Genomic DNA, 21,336 nt, shown 5'->3' on the forward strand with positions numbered 1-21,336 from the left:
CGAGAAGCATCTGCGAGATGGGCGCGGGCCGAACCGACGTGTCCGAGGCGCCGTGTGCGGCCGTTCGGAGCTACCAGAGCCGCTCTGTGCTGCGCCGTGCCGTGGAAAGGTGCGAAAACATGCACACAAGACACAGGCTGTTCGGCAAAGTATCCATCTCTTGTAGCGACGAAAGGTAAATTTTTGTTTACAAATTTGCCGTTGTGCACTGCTACAAAATTGGAATTTAGCGCTCCTACAAAACAGTAGGCTCTGACGCATTTTAAGAGCACATATGTCGATTCGCAGTGTTTCGTTATTTTCAACGAGTTCCTAGCACTCTTCCTCCGCGCATTCTTGTTCAAACTGAGTTCATTGCTGTAATTTCACATCTTACGTTTAATACAGTGGTTTAAAATGCTTGTGGAAGCATCTTTGTCGCACCTGAGAGTTTGTATGAAAAGAGGACTGGCAGGTGTAGTGACATAAAATTTAAAAGAAGAGAGGGAGCCAACAGCACCCGGTGTTCCCAGGCGGTCACCCATCCAAGTACTAACCGGGCCCGATGTTGCTTAACTTCGGTGATCGGACGAGAACCGGTGTATTCAACATGGTATGGCCGTTGGCGTCCTTATACAGTAGCCGCACGGCAGAAGAAGGCTTCGCCTCTCCTCCCAACACACGCAATCGCCGTTTTCGGTGGCACATTTGACGCAAAGCACGTCCTTCCACCTCGAAGGCGACGCGCAGTGCGGCGCGCCGCCACGTGGGTCAGACGCACAACACAGCTGCTCGTTGCACCGCCTGTCATTCGTTTGTTCGACAAAGTATCCATCTCTTGTAGCGACGAAAGGTAAATTTTTGTTTACAAATTTGCCGTTGTGCACTGCTACAAAACAATATGCCCTGACGTATTTCACAACATTTCTGTCACTTCACACTGTTTTGTTATTTCCAGAGACTCTTTGGAAGTCTTCCTTGGCGCACTCTTTTCAAATTGAGCTCCTTAATATCGTATCTTACGATAGTTTAAAATCAGTATGGAAGCATCTATGTCACATGAGAAAGGTAGCATGAAAAAAGGGCTGGCAGGGGTAGTGACAAGAAAGCAAGAAATGAAGACAGAGGGAAGCGGTCTCACCTGCCTGACACGCGTCGCGCTTCCAGATATTTGCGTAATTCGCACGGTGCATTCTCGGCTGTCCCCTTCCGTCCCGACTTGTCCCGACTTTGCTCGACTGCCGCTCGCTGCCGCTCGGGTCGTGGTCCATATGACAGCACAAGTACGAGAAGCATCTGCGAGATGGGCGCGGGCCGAACCGACGTGTCCGAGGCGCCGTGTGCGGCCGTTCGGAGCTACCAGAGCCGCTCTGTGCTGCGCCGTGCCGTGGAAAGGTGCGAAAACATGCACACAAGACACAGGCTGTTCGGCAAAGTATCCATCTCTTGTAGCGACGAAAGGTAAATTTTTGTTTACAAATTTGCCGTTGTGCACTGCTACAAAATTGGAATTTAGCGCTCCTACAAAACAGTAGGCTCTGACGCATTTTAAGAGCACATCTGTCGATTCGCAGTGTTTCGTTATTTTCAACGAGTTCCTAGCACTCTTCCTCCGCGCATTCTTGTTCAAACTGAGTTCATTGCTGTAATTTCACATCTTACGTTTAATACAGTGGTTTAAAATGCTTGTGGAAGCATCTTTGTCGCACCTGAGAGTTTGTATGAAAAGAGGACTGGCAGGTGTAGTGACATAAAATTTAAAAGAAGAGAGGGAGCCAACAGCACCCGGTGTTCCCAGGCGGTCACCCATCCAAGTACTAACCGGGCCCGATGTTGCTTAACTTCGGTGATCGGACGAGAACCGGTGTATTCAACATGGTATGGCCGTTGGCGTCCTTATACAGTAGCCGCACGGCAGAAGAAGGCTTCGCCTCTCCTCCCAACACACGCAATCGCCGTTTTCGGTGGCACATTTGACGCAAAGCACGTCCTTCCACCTCGAAGGCGACGCGCAGTGCGGCGCGCCGCCACGTGGGTCAGACGCACAACACAGCTGCTCGTTGCACCGCCTGTCATTCGTTTGTTCGACAAAGTATCCATCTCTTGTAGCGACGAAAGGTAAATTTTTGTTTACAAATTTGCCGTTGTGCACTGCTACAAAACAATATGCCCTGACGTATTTCACAACATTTCTGTCACTTCACACTGTTTTGTTATTTCCAGAGACTCTTTGGAAGTCTTCCTTGGCGCACTCTTTTCAAATTGAGCTCCTTAATATCGTATCTTACGATAGTTTAAAATCAGTATGGAAGCATCTATGTCACATGAGAAAGGTAGCATGAAAAAAGGGCTGGCAGGGGTAGTGACAAGAAAGCAAGAAATGAAGACAGAGGGAAGCGGTCTCACCTGCCTGACACGCGTCGCGCTTCCAGATATTTGCGTAATTCGCACGGTGCATTCTCGGCTGTCCCCTTCCGTCCCGACTTGTCCCGACTTTGCTCGACTGCCGCTCGCTGCCGCTCGGGTCGTGGTCCATATGACAGCACAAGTACGAGAAGCATCTGCGAGATGGGCGCGGGCCGAACCGACGTGTCCGAGGCGCCGTGTGCGGCCGTTCGGAGCTACCAGAGCCGCTCTGTGCTGCGCCGTGCCGTGGAAAGGTGCGAAAACATGCACACAAGACACAGGCTGTTCGGCAAAGTATCCATCTCTTGTAGCGACGAAAGGTAAATTTTTGTTTACAAATTTGCCGTTGTGCACTGCTACAAAATTGGAATTTAGCGCTCCTACAAAACAGTAGGCTCTGACGCATTTTAAGAGCACATCTGTCGATTCGCAGTGTTTCGTTATTTTCAACGAGTTCCTAGCACTCTTCCTCCGCGCATTCTTGTTCAAACTGAGTTCATTGCTGTAATTTCACATCTTACGTTTAATACAGTGGTTTAAAATGCTTGTGGAAGCATCTTTGTCGCACCTGAGAGTTTGTATGAAAAGAGGACTGGCAGGTGTAGTGACATAAAATTTAAAAGAAGAGAGGGAGCCAACAGCACCCGGTGTTCCAAGGCGGTCACCCATCCAAGTACTAACCGGGCCCAATGTTGCTTAACTTCGGTGATCGGACGAGAACCGGTGTATTCAACATGGTATGGCCGTTGGCGTCCTTATACAGTAGCCGCACGGCAGAAGAAGGCTTCGCCTCTCCTCCCAACACACGCAATCGCCGTTTTCGGTGGCACATTTGACGCAAAGCACGTCCTTCCACCTCGAAGGCGACGCGCAGTGCGGCGCGCCGCCACGTGGGTCAGACGCACAACACAGCTGCTCGTTGCACCGCCTGTCATTCGTTTGTTCGACAAAGTATCCATCTCTTGTAGCGACGAAAGGTAAATTTTTGTTTACAAATTTGCCGTTGTGCACTGCTACAAAACAATATGCCCTGACGTATTTCACAACATTTCTGTCACTTCACACTGTTTTGTTATTTCCAGAGACTCTTTGGAAGTCTTCCTTGGCGCACTCTTTTCAAATTGAGCTCCTTAATATCGTATCTTACGATAGTTTAAAATCAGTATGGAAGCATCTATGTCACATGAGAAAGGTAGCATGAAAAAAGGGCTGGCAGGGGTAGTGACAAGAAAGCAAGAAATGAAGACAGAGGGAAGCGGTCTCACCTGCCTGACACGCGTCGCGCTTCCAGATATTTGCGTAATTCGCACGGTGCATTCTCGGCTGTCCCCTTCCGTCCCGACTTGTCCCGACTGCCGCTCGCTGCCGCTCGGGTCGTGGTCCATATGACAGCACAAGTACGAGAAGCATCTGCGAGATGGGCGCGGGCCGAACCGACGTGTCCGAGGCGCCGTGTGCGGCCGTTCGGAGCTACCAGAGCCGCTCTGTGCTGCGCCGTGCCGTGGAAAGGTGCGAAAACATGCACACAAGACACAGGCTGTTCGGCAAAGTATCCATCTCTTGTAGCGACGAAAGGTAAATTTTTGTTTACAAATTTGCCGTTGTGCACTGCTACAAAATTGGAATTTAGCGCTCCTACAAAACAGTAGGCTCTGACGCATTTTAAGAGCACATCTGTCGATTCGCAGTGTTTCGTTATTTTCAACGAGTTCCTAGCACTCTTCCTCCGCGCATTCTTGTTCAAACTGAGTTCATTGCTGTAATTTCACATCTTACGTTTAATACAGTGGTTTAAAATGCTTGTGGAAGCATCTTTGTCGCACCTGAGAGTTTGTATGAAAAGAGGACTGGCAGGTGTAGTGACATAAAATTTAAAAGAAGAGAGGGAGCCAACAGCACCCGGTGTTCCCAGGCGGTCACCCATCCAAGTACTAACCGGGCCCGATGTTGCTTAACTTCGGTGATCGGACGAGAACCGGTGTATTCAACATGGTATGGCCGTTGGCGTCCTTATACAGTAGCCGCACGGCAGAAGAAGGCTTCGCCTCTCCTCCCAACACACGCAATCGCCGTTTTCGGTGGCACATTTGACGCAAAGCACGTCCTTCCACCTCGAAGGCGACGCGCAGTGCGGCGCGCCGCCACGTGGGTCAGACGCACAACACAGCTGCTCGTTGCACCGCCTGTCATTCGTTTGTTCGACAAAGTATCCATCTCTTGTAGCGACGAAAGGTAAATTTTTGTTTACAAATTTGCCGTTGTGCACTGCTACAAAACAATATGCCCTGACGTATTTCACAACATTTCTGTCACTTCACACTGTTTTGTTATTTCCAGAGACTCTTTGGAAGTCTTCCTTGGCGCACTCTTTTCAAATTGAGCTCCTTAATATCGTATCTTACGATAGTTTAAAATCAGTATGGAAGCATCTATGTCACATGAGAAAGGTAGCATGAAAAAAGGGCTGGCAGGGGTAGTGACAAGAAAGCAAGAAATGAAGACAGAGGGAAGCGGTCTCACCTGCCTGACACGCGTCGCGCTTCCAGATATTTGCGTAATTCGCACGGTGCATTCTCGGCTGTCCCCTTCCGTCCCGACTTGTCCCGACTTTGCTCGACTGCCGCTCGCTGCCGCTCGGGTCGTGGTCCATATGACAGCACAAGTACGAGAAGCATCTGCGAGATGGGCGCGGGCCGAACCGACGTGTCCGAGGCGCCGTGTGCGGCCGTTCGGAGCTACCAGAGCCGCTCTGTGCTGCGCCGTGCCGTGGAAAGGTGCGAAAACATGCACACAAGACACAGGCTGTTCGGCAAAGTATCCATCTCTTGTAGCGACGAAAGGTAAATTTTTGTTTACAAATTTGCCGTTGTGCACTGCTACAAAATTGGAATTTAGCGCTCCTACAAAACAGTAGGCTCTGACGCATTTTAAGAGCACATCTGTCGATTCGCAGTGTTTCGTTATTTTCAACGAGTTCCTAGCACTCTTCCTCCGCGCATTCTTGTTCAAACTGAGTTCATTGCTGTAATTTCACATCTTACGTTTAATACAGTGGTTTAAAATGCTTGTGGAAGCATCTTTGTCGCACCTGAGAGTTTGTATGAAAAGAGGACTGGCAGGTGTAGTGACATAAAATTTAAAAGAAGAGAGGGAGCCAACAGCACCCGGTGTTCCCAGGCGGTCACCCATCCAAGTACTAACCGGGCCCGATGTTGCTTAACTTCGGTGATCGGACGAGAACCGGTGTATTCAACATGGTATGGCCGTTGGCGTCCTTATACAGTAGCCGCACGGCAGAAGAAGGCTTCGCCTCTCCTCCCAACACACGCAATCGCCGTTTTCGGTGGCACATTTGACGCAAAGCACGTCCTTCCACCTCGAAGGCGACGCGCAGTGCGGCGCGCCGCCACGTGGGTCAGACGCACAACACAGCTGCTCGTTGCACCGCCTGTCATTCGTTTGTTCGACAAAGTATCCATCTCTTGTAGCGACGAAAGGTAAATTTTTGTTTACAAATTTGCCGTTGTGCACTGCTACAAAACAATATGCCCTGACGTATTTCACAACATTTCTGTCACTTCACACTGTTTTGTTATTTCCAGAGACTCTTTGGAAGTCTTCCTTGGCGCACTCTTTTCAAATTGAGCTCCTTAATATCGTATCTTACGATAGTTTAAAATCAGTATGGAAGCATCTATGTCACATGAGAAAGGTAGCATGAAAAAAGGGCTGGCAGGGGTAGTGACAAGAAAGCAAGAAATGAAGACAGAGGGAAGCGGTCTCACCTGCCTGACACGCGTCGCGCTTCCAGATATTTGCGTAATTCGCACGGTGCATTCTCGGCTGTCCCCTTCCGTCCCGACTTGTCCCGACTTTGCTCGACTGCCGCTCGCTGCCGCTCGGGTCGTGGTCCATATGACAGCACAAGTACGAGAAGCATCTGCGAGATGGGCGCGGGCCGAACCGACGTGTCCGAGGCGCCGTGTGCGGCCGTTCGGAGCTACCAGAGCCGCTCTGTGCTGCGCCGTGCCGTGGAAAGGTGCGAAAACATGCACACAAGACACAGGCTGTTCGGCAAAGTATCCATCTCTTGTAGCGACGAAAGGTAAATTTTTGTTTACAAATTTGCCGTTGTGCACTGCTACAAAATTGGAATTTAGCGCTCCTACAAAACAGTAGGCTCTGACGCATTTTAAGAGCACATCTGTCGATTCGCAGTGTTTCGTTATTTTCAACGAGTTCCTAGCACTCTTCCTCCGCGCATTCTTGTTCAAACTGAGTTCATTGCTGTAATTTCACATCTTACATTTAATACAGTGGTTTAAAATGCTTGTGGAAGCATCTTTGTCGCACCTGAGAGTTTGTATGAAAAGAGGACTGGCAGGTGTAGTGACATAAAATTTAAAAGAAGAGAGGGAGCCAACAGCACCTTTTTTTTCTCTTTTTTTTTTTTTTTTTTTTTTTTTTTCTTTTTTTTTTGAGTTACATACGGGCCTCCCAACTCCCCTTATAGCCCGGCCTTTACACTCTCCATGAAATGCCTTCTGATTGGCGAGCTTCAAATGCTATCTATAAGGGTGCGCATCGGCTAGTAATGCCTTCTTCGGCGAGGCGTGCATGGACCATGATGCGGTATTGCGTCTTGTATACGAATGAAAAGAAAATGGTTTCTCCAAAAAACTTGAGAACAAAAACGTTAAAATCACTCAAATTTTACTTCAAAACGGAAAATAAAAATGTCTCCACACCGTAAACGCTCGCTTGAACGACGGCGGAAAGTGGTCGCCAACTTCCATGGCCACCAGAACGCAGTATTTGCCGAAAATGTATATTACACTAAGAAAGAAAAAAAATAAATCTAATCAAACCGTCTCCGCCAATATTCTTCGGATATGACGGCGAGAAGAATCACAAACTGAAAAAACGTCCACCCACAGAAAGTATAAGGAATCCAACGTACATGCACACGTAAAAGTAAGGAAAATGTCCTTCTCGACACTGTCTCCTCAGTCATCTTGGGAGAAAAAATGAAAAAAAAAAAAAAATGTCCTCAGAACAAAGAAAAACAGATAAATAAAGCACAAGTTAACTCCTACTAATAAAACATCCACATAACCCGAGAACAGGATACGTTGTCGATAATGTTCGTTCCATATAACACACACTGGCATTCAAATTTAGTTCCATCATTCGTAGAAAGAAAGTTCCGTTGTAAGCAAAGTCCCGTCGAAGCAACATAATTCATAGCACCGGCATTACCACTGGAGGATAACGCGATAAAAGTCAAAATTGGTAGGCAGTCCTATGTAGATATCAACAATTTAGCATAGGCATGGTCCAAGGCCACACGCAAAAAATTGGCAAAAGTCTGAGTATAAGCCGCACGAGCAAGGTCCTGACGGTGTTCCGTCCACAAATAGGATAGAAAATCGACGGCATCAGTCACTTTCAGGGTAAAGATACAGTAAACTGTATGTCCAAGAATCCATAACGTCGCATTCCTTTTGGTGGCCGGGTAAGCCGCGCACTGAGGCACTATGGCGTCCATGGCTGTCACGTGCCGCCTGTCCACCCTGTTAATCAGACGAACCATGTCACAGGCAATGTCCCAGACCACACGAAATTTGTCACACACAAAACGATGTTCGATAGTGTCCTCCTCTGCACACAATTCACACTCTCCCGAAGAAATCAAATCAATAGAACAAAGATTGGCATTTGTCGGGATAGTCCGGTTGACCACTTTATACCAAGTAGCATGAACGGCGGCAGGGACGGCGGCGGTAGCAAGGTTCTTCCACACCAGCTGCCAATCATGCTGTGGCAACCGATATTCCCATTTGTTCCTAATCGGCGTCCCTCTAAGAGCTCGAATTATCTCAGTAACACTACATGTACAGACGTCACCAAACACAAGATAACTATTGTAAACATAATAGCGGCGCACGAAATTCAACACATACGGAATGTGACTGATTGAAACAGGGGCTACTACTGATGGTGGGCGGTAATGACGAAACAAGGCAGCTGTCGGACTGTGCGGCCCCTTGTCAATCACCACTGTGGTCCGTTTCACAAGGAGCGCCGCACACTTAGATCGGAAGTCAACCAAACCTAGCCCCCCTTCCTGCAAGCTTAAAGTACACGTCGCCAAGGAGACCTTAAAAATATCGCCCTTCCATAGCAGCCAATAAACTGCTTGTTGGATGGCCCTTTCCAATTCTTTTGGCACTGGGAGAACTTGTGCCAGATACCACGCTTTGGCGAAGATATTCGTGTTAATGAGAGCCACCTTCTGACGAAGCGCCAGGTTGCGAGAGGCGTAGAGTTTAGCAACAGCTCGGATCTTGTATAATGTGGAACGCCAATTAAGGGCTTCCATACGCTGTGTGTTGTCAGTTAGAATGACACCGAGCACCGTGTGCTGTTGCTTCACACAAAACCAATCGCCGCTGACAGTGCGTAATCGAGGTGTAAGGGGAAGCAAGACAGTCTTACGAGGGTTGACGATAGCCCCCGTCGCCCTCTCAAAACGGTCCAAAACACCACGCAAGCGATCAAGATCCTCTGGATGATCAATGAAGACCCCCAGGTCATCAGCATACGCCCGACATACCAGCTGAACGTCGCCAAGCCGAATACCCCGGCACTCCCGGGCTATACAACGTAGGAGTGGGTCCAACGCCAAGGCGAAAAGCGCCATAGACAGAGGACACCCCTGTCGGACAGAACGACCAATGGGGATGACGCTACCAGGAATACCGTTGATGACCACCCGAGAAGTGGCATTACGCAAGATATTGTACACCATCTTCGTTACTTTGGACCCAAAACCCAGGCCGATCATCACTCGCCGCAGATAGGAGTGGCTGATCCGATCAAAGGCGTTTTTAAAGTCTACTAGCAAGATCGCAGCCGCTCGGAGCCTGTGACCCTTTACATATCCGATGCAGTCGCGATAAGCCAGGACGGCATCGAAAATGTTCCTGTCGGCCACAGCACAAGTTTGATATTCACTGATGACCTTGGGCAGAACGACCTGCATCCTGTGCGTAACACACCGCGCCATAATCTTATAATCAGCGTTCAAGAGGGTTATAGGGCGAACACTGTCTATACGCGGCGTCGCGGTTGATTTAGGGAGAAGTGCAACACGCCCTTCCGCAAACTCCGCCGGGATGTCAACACCGTTATGGATTTCGTTCATGATCACAGTTAAAACATCGCTTAAAAGAGGGAAAAATTTTAAATAAAATTCCGCGGGGATTCCGTCCATACCAGGGGATTTGCCCCTAGGACTACTTTTCACCGCCGCAGAGAGATCCTCAGAAGTAAAAGTCGCATTAAGATGGGCCCTGTCTTGTCGCGTTAAAACATGTGGGACCCCCTGCAAAAAATCGCGGAGCGCCCCGGGGTCGGCGTCTACTGGGTGAAAGAGCGCAGCAAAGTGATCATGGACCTCCCGCTCAATATCCACCCAGTCGGAAGTCGTCGTCCCATCCTGTTTGAGCCACCTACGAATAACCAACCTCTCCCGCCGCCTCCGCTCCCTGTTCAGGTGGTAGAGAGAGAGCGGCTCCCCCTCAACGGCACCTACAGGTTGGCTACGCGCGTCTGTCCCAAACCCCTTCCGGCGAAGATCGTCTAGAAGGTGAGCTTTAAACTGATTAAAAACCGGAAGCAACTGTGGAGACGTAGTGACCCGCTGAACTAGATCTTTTAAACAGGACTGGTAAAATCTCGCCGTCGACCGGCGCCAATGCGCCGCATCGCGACTAAAATTGATTAAAAAGCGCCTGATGGCCGGCTTCGCTACCTCCACCCACCACCTGATGGTACTGCCATCGTCGCCCTTGTCACGCAAGAGCTTGCGCCACAAAGCAGTAAATTGGGACGCAAGAGCGTCATCATCTAAAAGACTGCAATTAAGCTTCCAGATATTTGGACGCCGAGGAGGTCGCGCACGCGGTAAGACAAGTTGGCACAAAAATCCACAATGGACAGAAAAAATAACCGGCAATACTTCCGCCCTTGTGACATGGGCGGCAAGCGGCAACGACACATAAATTCTGTCCAAGCGACTATGACCGGTGGCATAAAAGTGGGTGAAATGTGTTTTATCCGGGTTGAGCACACGCCACGTGTCCCGCAAGCGAAAAGTGTCAACCAAAGTGCGCAACTCTTGACACCAATTAGGGCGCGGCTCCTGATCCCTACCATCAATAACGGCGTTAAAATCGCCACCAAGCACTAATTCATTAGTATTGCGATGGAGCAATTGACAGAGATCCTGGCTGTAAAACTGATTCCGCGCTGGTTTATCACCGGCATGGGCATAGACATTAACAAAAGTGACACCATTAATAACACAGGCGATTGCGCGACCATTGGGCAATATTTCAACGTCACTGACATCAAAACCCGGACGGACTAAAATGGCAGTACCAGTCTGTTCATCCGACATGATATTATCAATAACGGTAAAAGCAGAGGAATCAATAAAATACAAAAGAGCCGTACGCGTAACTTCCTGTAATAACGCGACATGACAGTGAGAATCACATAAAAAAGTGTGCAAAGCCGATAACTTATACTGGGCACTCAATTTGTTTACATTAACAGTTAAAATGTTCCACGAACAATGCTCAATATCCATACATAATTAAAAAAAAGAGCACAATTGATAAAAACCTTGCATGTGGAGAAAAACAGCAATGATCGGCAAAAGACAACCACCACAAAAGGATAAAATACACCAGAGAGACGAGTTGAAATCCCGTCAGCCGGATCCATAGCATCCAATCGGCGCAATGCACTAAAAAAGACGACTATGATAGGCCGTCCCCCATTGAAAACAGAGCACGGCTCCCATAACCCGTCATTTAAAACAGATAGAACATCGACGCCGAATAACGACGGAGGATCTTGCGGCGGTCGGTGAATAAAGGCAAACGGAGCTGACCACGCGAAAACGACCAACAAAAAACCAAACGAGGGCACCGCAGAAGCAGCAATAAAATAGCTAAAAAAAAACATAGATCATGCAAATGTGCGCGAGAGGAGGAAACAACACCTGCACACACTAAGTCGCGTCACTGGCCTCCACGTCCGCCGCCCAGTCCTGGGGGGCGGCGGGAGGGGGGTGTGGGGGTGGCGCGGTCCCAGAATCCGTTCCACTAGAGTCCACCGACATGGGACCAACGACAGACATCTCGACATCAGGAGAAGAAGCCGGCGCACGTTCAGTAGCAGAAGGACAAATGCGACGTTGGTGTGTGTCTTCCGCCTTACGTTTGGTCGGCAATTGCGGTGTCAACACAGGTGAAACAGTGTCGGTCGGTTGCCCGGAGTCGTCGCCTGCGCCCGGCTGGCTTAAAACAGTCCTTAAGTGCCGAACAGCAACGTCACGTTTTTGATCCGCAACATTGATTTCGGCAGGCAGCTGACGGCGAGGAGAGGCGCGCCGTTGTTGTTGTTGGTCCACGGGCTGACGCCCAGAGCCAGGAGCCTGAGACGAACGCCGCTCGTCGGCAAGGTCCCGTCGTGAAGCACGCTGTTGGGAAGCCTGCCGACCGGGTCGTGTCGGTCGGGAGGCGTCGGGGGAACGCCCAACCGGAGACGGACTGCGATCGGGTCGCGGAAGACCCCTATCAGAGGGAGGCGACCGACCAACACTACGCGCACGTTGCCGACTTGAACTACGAGACGAACGTTCGTCCCGTCTCGGTTTCGGTGCTACAAAAAATGCCTGTGATTCCACAGCAGCAGCGGAATTAGGAGAACCGGCAGGCACAGTAACAGGGGCAATCAAAGAACCGGACTGTTCCGGTACTGTCACTGACAGCGAAACAGGTTCCGACACTAAATCACGCGCCGACTGCTGCACGGGTTCGGACACTGTCTCTTGTGAAACATTCGTTACTACCAGATTTTCGATAGTTGTCCCGTCAGCCGGAGCCGGAGACATTGAATCTAACACAGCAGACACAGAAGCAGAGTCACTATCGGTAGTGGACACATCCATAGCCATCGCGGTGGCAGCAAAGTTAGCGTCAGCTACACGGCGCGCGGGCGCGGGGGGGGCGGTACCCAAACCCGTGGCGGCCACAGAAGCAAAGCTGGCATCATTGAAATTACCTACAGTGGGCAGCTGGGCAGGCCGTTTCCGTTTAGGACAATCCTGTCTATAATGGCCAACGCCACCACAAAAAGAACATGTTTGTGGCTGTCCACTATAAGTAACGAACGCGCGGTGGCCGTTAACCAAAACAAACGAAGGAATGTGCTGTCTAACAACCATTTTCACACTTCTCACTCCGTTTTCTACTTGAAACAAGTACGCGGAGGACCACTTTTCCTTCACTACAGACAAAACAGTGCCATACGGCCGCAAATAACGAGCAATTGTGTCATTTCGAATTTCAAATGGTAGGTTAAACACACGAATTTGCCTAATGCCAAAGCCAGCATGCGACACATTAACATTGCTTACGCGACCGTCAAGGTGACGAAATTTTCGGACACCGTCATTGACAGACACAACATGATCACACATTTCGGAATTTTTCAACTTCAAGAACACAGAGTTAAGAAAAGTATCGAATTGGATACCGAGAACGTCATCGTGCGTTAACAACAGATCTTCTAGAATCCAACGGTGGATTTCAAAGGCCGAGGGCTTGTCTACAGAACGATCGAACTCACATTGAATGTTATTTTGGCGTTCTTCACTGTCATCGTAAATCGTTGCCATAACTTACAGTCTGTGATGAAATATACAGCCGCAAGGCAGAGAAGAGCAGACGACACGCGAGGCGCCGCCGGCCAAGTCGCACGCGGAAGTACTGCTCGCTCGGCACCGAGGTGTTGCCAGGCGGGCAGACAGCCAAGTACTAACCGGGCCCGATGTTGCTTAACTTCGGTGATCGGACGAGAACCGGTGTATTCAACATGGTATGGCCGTTGGCGTCCTTATACAGTAGCCGCACGGCAGAAGAAGGCTTCGCCTCTCCTCCCAACACACGCAATCGCCGTTTTCGGTGGCACATTTGACGCAAAGCACGTCCTTCCACCTCGAAGGCGACGCGCAGTGCGGCGCGCCGCCACGTGGGTCAGACGCACAACACAGCTGCTCGTTGCACCGCCTGTCATTCGTTTGTTCGACAAAGTATCCATCTCTTGTAGCGACGAAAGGTAAATTTTTGTTTACAAATTTGCCGTTGTGCACTGCTACAAAACAATATGCCCTGACGTATTTCACAACATTTCTGTCACTTCACACTGTTTTGTTATTTCCAGAGACTCTTTGGAAGTCTTCCTTGGCGCACTCTTTTCAAATTGAGCTCCTTAATATCGTATCTTACGATAGTTTAAAATCAGTATGGAAGCATCTATGTCACATGAGAAAGGTAGCATGAAAAAAGGGCTGGCAGGGGTAGTGACAAGAAAGCAAGAAATGAAGACAGAGGGAAGCGGTCTCACCTGCCTGACACGCGTCGCGCTTCCAGATATTTGCGTAATTCGCACGGTGCATTCTCGGCTGTCCCCTTCCGTCCCGACTTGTCCCGACTGCCGCTCGCTGCCGCTCGGGTCGTGGTCCATATGACAGCACAAGTACGAGAAGCATCTGCGAGATGGGCGCGGGCCGAACCGACGTGTCCGAGGCGCCGTGTGCGGCCGTTCGGAGCTACCAGAGCCGCTCTGTGCTGCGCCGTGCCGTGGAAAGGTGCGAAAACATGCACACAAGACACAGGCTGTTCGGCAAAGTATCCATCTCTTGTAGCGACGAAAGGTAAATTTTTGTTTACAAATTTGCCGTTGTGCACTGCTACAAAATTGGAATTTAGCGCTCCTACAAAACAGTAGGCTCTGACGCATTTTAAGAGCACATCTGTCGATTCGCAGTGTTTCGTTATTTTCAACGAGTTCCTAGCACTCTTCCTCCGCGCATTCTTGTTCAAACTGAGTTCATTGCTGTAATTTCACATCTTACGTTTAATACAGTGGTTTAAAATGCTTGTGGAAGCATCTTTGTCGCACCTGAGAGTTTGTATGAAAAGAGGACTGGCAGGTGTAGTGACATAAAATTTAAAAGAAGAGAGGGAGCCAACAGCACCCGGTGTTCCCAGGCGGTCACCCATCCAAGTACTAACCAGGCCCGATGTTGCTTAACTTCGGTGATCGGACGAGAACCGGTGTATTCAACATGGTATGGCCGTTGGCGTCCTTATACAGTAGCCGCACGGCAGAAGAAGCCTTCGCCTCTCCTCCCAACACACGCAATCGCCGTTTTCGGTGGCACATTTGACGCAAAGCACGTCCTTCCACCTCGAAGGCGACGCGCAGTGCGGCGCGCCGCCACGTGGGTCAGACGCACAACACAGCTGCTCGTTGCACCGCCTGTCATTCGTTTGTTCGACAAAGTATCCATCTCTTGTAGCGACGAAAGGTAAATTTTTGTTTACAAATTTGCCGTTGTGCACTGCTACAAAACAATATGCCCTGACGTATTTCACAACATTTCTGTCACTTCACACTGTTTTGTTATTTCCAGAGACTCTTTGGAAGTCTTCCTTGGCGCACTCTTTTCAAATTGAGCTCCTTAATATCGTATCTTACGATAGTTTAAAATCAGTATGGAAGCATCTATGTCACATGAGAAAGGTAGCATGAAAAAAGGGCTGGCAGGGGTAGTGACAAGAAAGCAAGAAATGAAGACAGAGGGAAGCGGTCTCACCTGCCTGACACGCGTCGCGCTTCCAGATATTTGCGTAATTCGCACGGTGCATTCTCGGCTGTCCCCTTCCGTCCCGACTTGTCCCGACTTTGCTCGACTGCCGCTCGCTGCCGCTCGGGTCGTGGTCCATATGACAGCACAAGTACGAGAAGCATCTGCGAGATGGGCGCGGGCCGAACCGACGTGTCCGAGGCGCCGTGTGCGGCCGTTCGGAGCTACCAGAGCCGCTCTGTGCTGCGCCGTGCCGTGGAAAGGTGCGAAAACATGCACACAAGACACAGGCTGTTCGGCAAAGTATCCATCTCTTGTAGCGACGAAAGGTAAATTTTTGTTTACAAATTTGCCGTTGTGCACTGCTACAAAATTGGAATTTAGCGCTCCTACAAAACAGTAGGCTCTGACGCATTTTAAGAGCACATCTGTCGATTCGCAGTGTTTCGTTATTTTCAACGAGTTCCTAGCACTCTTCCTCCGCGCATTCTTGTTCAAACTGAGTTCATTGCTGTAATTTCACATCTTACGTTTAATACAGTGGTTTAAAATGCTTGTGGAAGCATCTTTGTCGCACCTGAGAGTTTGTATGAAAAGAGGACTGGCAGGTGTAGTGACATAAAATTTAAAAGAAGAGAGGGAGCCAACAGCACCCGGTGTTCCCAGGCGGTCACCCATCCAAGTACTAACCGGGCCCGAAGTTGCTTAACTTCGGTGATCGGACGAGAACCGGTGTATTCAACATGGTATGGCCGTTGGCGTCCTTATACAGTAGACGCACGGCAGAAGAAGGCTTCGCCTCTCCTCCCAACACACGCAATCGCCGTTTTCGGTGGCACATTTGACGCAAAGCACGTCCTTCCACCTCGAAGGCGACGCGCAGTGCGGCGCGCCGCCACGTGGGTCAGACGCACAACACAGCTGCTCGTTGCACCGCCTGTCATTCGTTTGTTCGACAAAGTATCCATCTCTTGTAGCGACGAAAGGTAAATTTTTGTTTACAAATTTGCCGTTGTGCACTGCTACAAAACAATATGCCCTGACGTATTTCACAACATTTCTGTCACTTCACACTGTTTTGTTATTTCCAGAGACTCTTTGGAAGTCTTCCTTGGCGCACTCTTTTCAAATTGAGCTCCTTAATATCGTATCTTACGATAGTTTAAAATCAGTATGGAAGCATCTATGTCACATGAGAAAGGTAGCATGAAAAAAGGGCTGGCAGGGGTAGTGACAAGAAAGCAAGAAATGAAGACAGAGGGAAGCGGTCTCACCTGCCTGACACGCGTCGCGCTTCCAGATATTTGCGTAATTCGCACGGTGCATTCTCGGCTGTCCCCTTCCGTCCCGACTTGTCCCGACTTTGCTCGACTGCCGCTCGGGTCGTGGTCCATATGACAGCACAAGTACGAGAAGCATCTGCGAGATGGGCGCGGGCCGAACCGACGTGTCCGAGGCGCCGTGTGCGGCCGTTCGGAGCTACCAGAGCCGCTCTGTGCTGCGCCGTGCCGTGGAAAGGTGCGAAAACATGCACACAAGACACAGGCTGTTCGGCAAAGTATCCATCTCTTGTAGCGACGAAAGGTAAATTTTTGTTTACAAATTTGCCGTTGTGCACTGCTACAAAATTGGAATTTAGCGCTCCTACAAAACAGTAGGCTCTGACGCATTTTAAGAGCACATCTGTCGATTCGCAGTGTTTCGTTATTTTCAACGAGTTCCTAGCACTCTTCCTCCGCGCATTCTTGTTCAAACTGAGTTCATTGCTGTAATTTCACATCTTACGTTTAATACAGTGGTTTAAAATGCTTGTGGAAGCATCTTTGTCGCACCTGAGAGTTTGTATGAAAAGAGGACTGGCAGGTGTAGTGACATAAAATTTAAAAGAAGAGAGGGAGCCAACAGCACCCGGTGTTCCCAGGCGGTCACCCATCCAAGTACTAACCGGGCCCGATGTTGCTTAACTTCGGTGATCGGACGAGAACCGGTGTATTCAACATGGTATGGCCGTTGGCGTCCTTATACAGTAGCCGCACGGCAGAAGAAGCCTTCGCCTCTCCTCCCAACACACGCAATCGCCGTTTTCGGTGGCACATTTGACGCAAAGCACGTCCTTCCACCTCGAAGGCGACGCGCAGTGCGGCGCGCCGCCACGTGGGTCAGACGCACAACACAGCTGCTCGTTGCACCGCCTGTCATTCGTTTGTTCGACAAAGTATCCATCTCTTGTAGCGACGAAAGGTAAATTTTTGTTTACAAATTTGCCGTTGTGCACTGCTACAAAACAATATGCCCTGACGTATTTCACAACATTTCTGTCACTTCACACTGTTTTGTTATTTCCAGAGACTCTTTGGAAGTCTTCCTTGGCGCACTCTTTTCAAATTGAGCTCCTTAATATCGTATCTTACGATAGTTTAAAATCAGTATGGAAGCATCTATGTCACATGAGAAAGGTAGCATGAAAAAAGGGCTGGCAGGGGTAGTGACAAGAAAGCAAGAAATGAAGACAGAGGGAAGCGGTCTCACCTGCCTGACACGCGTCGCGCTTCCAGATATTTGCGTAATTCGCACGGTGCATTCTCGGCTGTCCCCTTCCGTCCCGACTTGTCCCGACTTTGCTCGACTGCCGCTCGGGTCGTGGTCCATATGACAGCACAAGTACGAGAAGCATCTGCGAGATGGGCGCGGGCCGAACCGACGTGTCCGAGGCGCCGTGTGCGGCCGTTCGGAGCTACCAGAGCCGCTCTGTGCTGCGCCGTGCCGTGGAAAGGTGCGAAAACATGCACACAAGACACAGGCTGTTCGGCAAAGTATCCATCTCTTGTAGCGACGAAAGGTAAATTTTTGTTTACAAATTTGCCGTTGTGCACTGCTACAAAATTGGAATTTAGCGCTCCTACAAAACAGTAGGCTCTGACGCATTTTAAGAGCACATCTGTCGATTCGCAGTGTTTCGTTATTTTCAACGAGTTCCTAGCACTCTTCCTCCGCGCATTCTTGTTCAAACTGAGTTCATTGCTGTAATTTCACATCTTACGTTTAATACAGTGGTTTAAAATGCTTGTGGAAGCATCTTTGTCGCACCTGAGAGTTTGTATGAAAAGAGGACTGGCAGGTGTAGTGACATAAAATTTAAAAGAAGAGAGGGAGCCAACAGCACCCGGTGTTCCCAGGCGGTCACCCATCCAAGTACTAACCGGGCCCGATGTTGCTTAACTTCGGTGATCGGACGAGAACCGGTGTATTCAACATGGTATGGCCGTTGGCGTCCTTATACAGTAGACGCACGGCAGAAGAAGGCTTCGCCTCTCCTCCCAACACACGCAATCGCCGTTTTCGGTGGCACATTTGACGCAAAGCACGTCCTTCCACCTCGAAGGCGACGCGCAGTGCGGCGCGCCGCCACGTGGGTCAGACGCACAACACAGCTGCTCGTTGCACCGCCTGTCATTCGTTTGTTCGACAAAGTATCCATCTCTTGTAGCGACGAAAGGTAAATTTTTGTTTACAAATTTGCCGTTGTGCACTGCTACAAAACAATATGCCCTGACGTATTTCACAACATTTCTGTCACTTCACACTGTTTTGTTATTTCCAGAGACTCTTTGGAAGTCTTCCTTGGCGCACTCTTTTCAAATTGAGCTCCTTAATATCGTATCTTACGATAGTTTAAAATCAGTATGGAAGCATCTATGTCACATGAGAAAGGTAGCATGAAAAAAGGGCTGGCAGGGGTAGTGACAAGAAAGCAAGAAATGAAGACAGAGGGAAGCGGTCTCACCTGCCTGACACGCGTCGCGCTTCCAGATATTTGCGTAATTCGCACGGTGCATTCTCGGCTGTCCCCTTCCGTCCCGACTTGTCCCGACTTTGCTCGACTGCCGCTCGGGTCGTGGTCCATATGACAGCACAAGTACGAGAAGCATCTGCGAGATGGGCGCGGGCCGAACCGACGTGTCCGAGGCGCCGTGTGCGGCCGTTCGGAGCTACCAGAGCCGCTCTGTGCTGCGCCGTGCCGTGGAAAGGTGCGAAAACATGCACACAAGACACAGGCTGTTCGGCAAAGTATCCATCTCTTGTAGCGACGAAAGGTAAATTTTTGTTTACAAATTTGCCGTTGTGCACTGCTACAAAATTGGAATTTAGCGCTCCTACAAAACAGTAGGCTCTGACGCATTTTAAGAGCACATCTGTCGATTCGCAGTGTTTCGTTATTTTCAACGAGTTCCTAGCACTCTTCCTCCGCGCATTCTTGTTCAAACTGAGTTCATTGCTGTAATTTCACATCTTACGTTTAATACAGTGGTTTAAAATGCTTGTGGAAGCATCTTTGTCGCACCTGAGAGTTTGTATGAAAAGAGGACTGGCAGGTGTAGTGACATAAAATTTAAAAGAAGAGAGGGAGCCAACAGCACCCGGTGTTCCAAGGCGGTCACCCATCCAAGTACTAACCGGGCCCGATGTTGCTTAACTTCGGTGATCGGACGAGAACCGGTGTATTCAACATGGTATGGCCGTTGGCGTCCTTATACAGTAGCCGCACGGCAGAAGAAGGCTTCGCCTCTCCTCCCAACACACGCAATCGCCGTTTTCGGTGGCACATTTGACGCAAAGCACGTCCTTCCACCTCGAAGGCGACGCGCAGTGCGGCGCGCCGCCACGTGGGTCAGACGCACAACACAGCTGCTCGTTGCACCGCCTGTCATTCGTTTGTTCGACAAAGTATCCATCTCTTGTAGCGACGAAAGGTAAATTTTTGTTTACAAATTTGCCGTTGTGCACTGCTACAAAACAATATGCCCTGACGTATTTCACAACATTTCTGTCACTTCACACTGTTTTGTTATTTCCAGAGACTCTTTGGAAGTCTTCCTTGGCGCACTCTTTTCAAATTGAGCTCCTTAATGTCGTATCTTACGATAGTTTAAAATCAGTATGGAAGCATCTATGTCACATGAGAAAGGTAGCATGAAAAAAGGGCTGGCAGGGGTAGTGACAAGAAAGCAAGAAATGAAGACAGAGGGAAGCGGTCTCACCTGCCTGACACGCGTCGCGCTTCCAGATATTTGCGTAATTCGCACGGTGCATTCTCGGCTGTCCCCTTCCGTCCCGACTTGTCCCGACTGCCGCTCGCTGCCGCTCGGGTCGTGGTCCATATGACAGCACAAGTACGAGAAGCATCTGCGAGATGGGCGCGGGCCGAACCGACGTGTCCGAGGCGCCGTGTGCGGCCGTTCGGAGCTACCAGAGCCGCTCTGTGCTGCGCCGTGCCGTGGAAAGGTGCGAAAACATGCACACAAGACACAGGCTGTTCGGCAAAGTATCCATCTCTTGTAGCGACGAAAGGTAAATTTTTGTTTACAAATTTGCCGTTGTGCACTGCTACAAAATTGGAATTTAGCGCTCCTACAAAACAGTAGGCTCTGACGCATTTTAAGAGCACATCTGTCGATTCGCAGTGTTTCGTTATTTTCAACGAGTTCCTAGCACTCTTCCTCCGCGCATTCTTGTTCAAACTGAGTTCATTGCTGTAATTTCACATCTTACGTTTAATACAGTGGTTTAAAATGCTTGTGGAAGCATCTTTGTCGCACCTGAGAGTTTGTATGAAAAGAGGACTGGCAGGTGTAGTGACATAAAATTTAAAAGAAGAGAGGGAGCCAACAGCACCCGGTGTTCCCAGGCGGTCACCCATCCAAGTACTAACCGGGCCCGATGTTGCTTAACTTCGGTGATCGGACGAGAACCGGTGTATTCAACATGGTATGGCCGTTGGCGTCCTTATACAGTAGCCGCACGGCAGAAGAAGGCTTCGCCTCTCCTCCCAACACACGCAATCGCCGTTTTCGGTGGCACATTTGACGCAAAGCACGTCCTTCCACCTCGAAGGCGACGCGCAGTGCGGCGCGCCGCCACGTGGGTCAGACGCACAACACAGCTGCTCGTTGCACCGCCTGTCATTCGTTTGTTCGACAAAGTATCCATCTCTTGTAGCGACGAAAGGTAAATTTTTGTTTACAAATTTGCCGTTGTGCACTGCTACAAAACAATATGCCCTGACGTATTTCACAACATTTCTGTCACTTCACACTGTTTTGTTATTTCCAGAGACTCTTTGGAAGTCTTCCTTGGCGCACTCTTTTCAAATTGAGCTCCTTAATATCGTATCTTACGATAGTTTAAAATCAGTATGGAAGCATCTATGTCACATGAGAAAGGTA

The 21,336-nt window shown here is 49.6% G+C and overlaps 1 protein-coding gene, 11 non-coding genes and 1 pseudogene across 12 annotated transcripts; all 13 read right to left on the reverse strand.

Moving 5' to 3' along the window:
• Positions 1–487: 487 nt before the first annotated feature.
• LOC126273725 (5S ribosomal RNA) lies at positions 488–606 on the reverse strand. The gene has a single exon (XR_007549567.1). It is a non-coding gene; the product is annotated as a 5S ribosomal RNA (ribosomal RNA).
• A 1,146-nt stretch (positions 607–1,752) lies between these two features.
• On the reverse strand, positions 1,753–1,871 carry LOC126273727 (5S ribosomal RNA). The gene has a single exon (XR_007549569.1). It is a non-coding gene; the product is annotated as a 5S ribosomal RNA (ribosomal RNA).
• A 1,146-nt stretch (positions 1,872–3,017) lies between these two features.
• On the reverse strand, positions 3,018–3,136 carry LOC126273915 (5S ribosomal RNA). Its single transcript, XR_007549750.1, has one exon. It is a non-coding gene; the product is annotated as a 5S ribosomal RNA (ribosomal RNA).
• A 1,136-nt stretch (positions 3,137–4,272) lies between these two features.
• Positions 4,273–4,391, reverse strand: LOC126273728 (5S ribosomal RNA). The gene has a single exon (XR_007549570.1). It is a non-coding gene; the product is annotated as a 5S ribosomal RNA (ribosomal RNA).
• Positions 4,392–5,537: 1,146 nt separating this feature from the next.
• Positions 5,538–5,656, reverse strand: LOC126273729 (5S ribosomal RNA). Its single transcript, XR_007549571.1, has one exon. It is a non-coding gene; the product is annotated as a 5S ribosomal RNA (ribosomal RNA).
• A 5,811-nt stretch (positions 5,657–11,467) lies between these two features.
• Positions 11,468–12,415, reverse strand: LOC126273303 (uncharacterized). The gene has a single exon (XM_049976849.1). The coding sequence runs from the start codon at positions 12,413–12,415 to the stop codon at positions 11,468–11,470; it is 948 nt and encodes a 315-aa protein (XP_049832806.1).
• An 819-nt stretch (positions 12,416–13,234) lies between these two features.
• Positions 13,235–13,352, reverse strand: LOC126274547 (5S ribosomal RNA; annotated as a pseudogene).
• Positions 13,353–14,488: 1,136 nt separating this feature from the next.
• Positions 14,489–14,607, reverse strand: LOC126275000 (5S ribosomal RNA). Its single transcript, XR_007550538.1, has one exon. It is a non-coding gene; the product is annotated as a 5S ribosomal RNA (ribosomal RNA).
• Positions 14,608–15,753: 1,146 nt separating this feature from the next.
• LOC126274023 (5S ribosomal RNA) lies at positions 15,754–15,872 on the reverse strand. Its single transcript, XR_007549854.1, has one exon. It is a non-coding gene; the product is annotated as a 5S ribosomal RNA (ribosomal RNA).
• A 1,136-nt stretch (positions 15,873–17,008) lies between these two features.
• On the reverse strand, positions 17,009–17,127 carry LOC126273730 (5S ribosomal RNA). The gene has a single exon (XR_007549572.1). It is a non-coding gene; the product is annotated as a 5S ribosomal RNA (ribosomal RNA).
• Positions 17,128–18,263: 1,136 nt separating this feature from the next.
• Positions 18,264–18,382, reverse strand: LOC126273731 (5S ribosomal RNA). Its single transcript, XR_007549573.1, has one exon. It is a non-coding gene; the product is annotated as a 5S ribosomal RNA (ribosomal RNA).
• Positions 18,383–19,518: 1,136 nt separating this feature from the next.
• LOC126274028 (5S ribosomal RNA) lies at positions 19,519–19,637 on the reverse strand. Its single transcript, XR_007549858.1, has one exon. It is a non-coding gene; the product is annotated as a 5S ribosomal RNA (ribosomal RNA).
• A 1,136-nt stretch (positions 19,638–20,773) lies between these two features.
• Positions 20,774–20,892, reverse strand: LOC126273732 (5S ribosomal RNA). The gene has a single exon (XR_007549574.1). It is a non-coding gene; the product is annotated as a 5S ribosomal RNA (ribosomal RNA).
• Between the last annotated feature and the right edge of the window lie 444 nt (positions 20,893–21,336).

The sequence above is a fragment of the Schistocerca gregaria genome, chromosome 5 (assembly GCF_023897955.1).
Source record: "Schistocerca gregaria isolate iqSchGreg1 chromosome 5, iqSchGreg1.2, whole genome shotgun sequence".
Classification (NCBI taxonomy): Eukaryota; Metazoa; Arthropoda; class Insecta; order Orthoptera; family Acrididae; genus Schistocerca; species Schistocerca gregaria.

Coding starts and splice junctions, on each gene's coding strand:
- LOC126273303 (XM_049976849.1), bottom strand. CDS start 12,415: ATGGCTATGGATGTGTCCACTACCGATAGTGACTCTGCTTCTGTGTCT.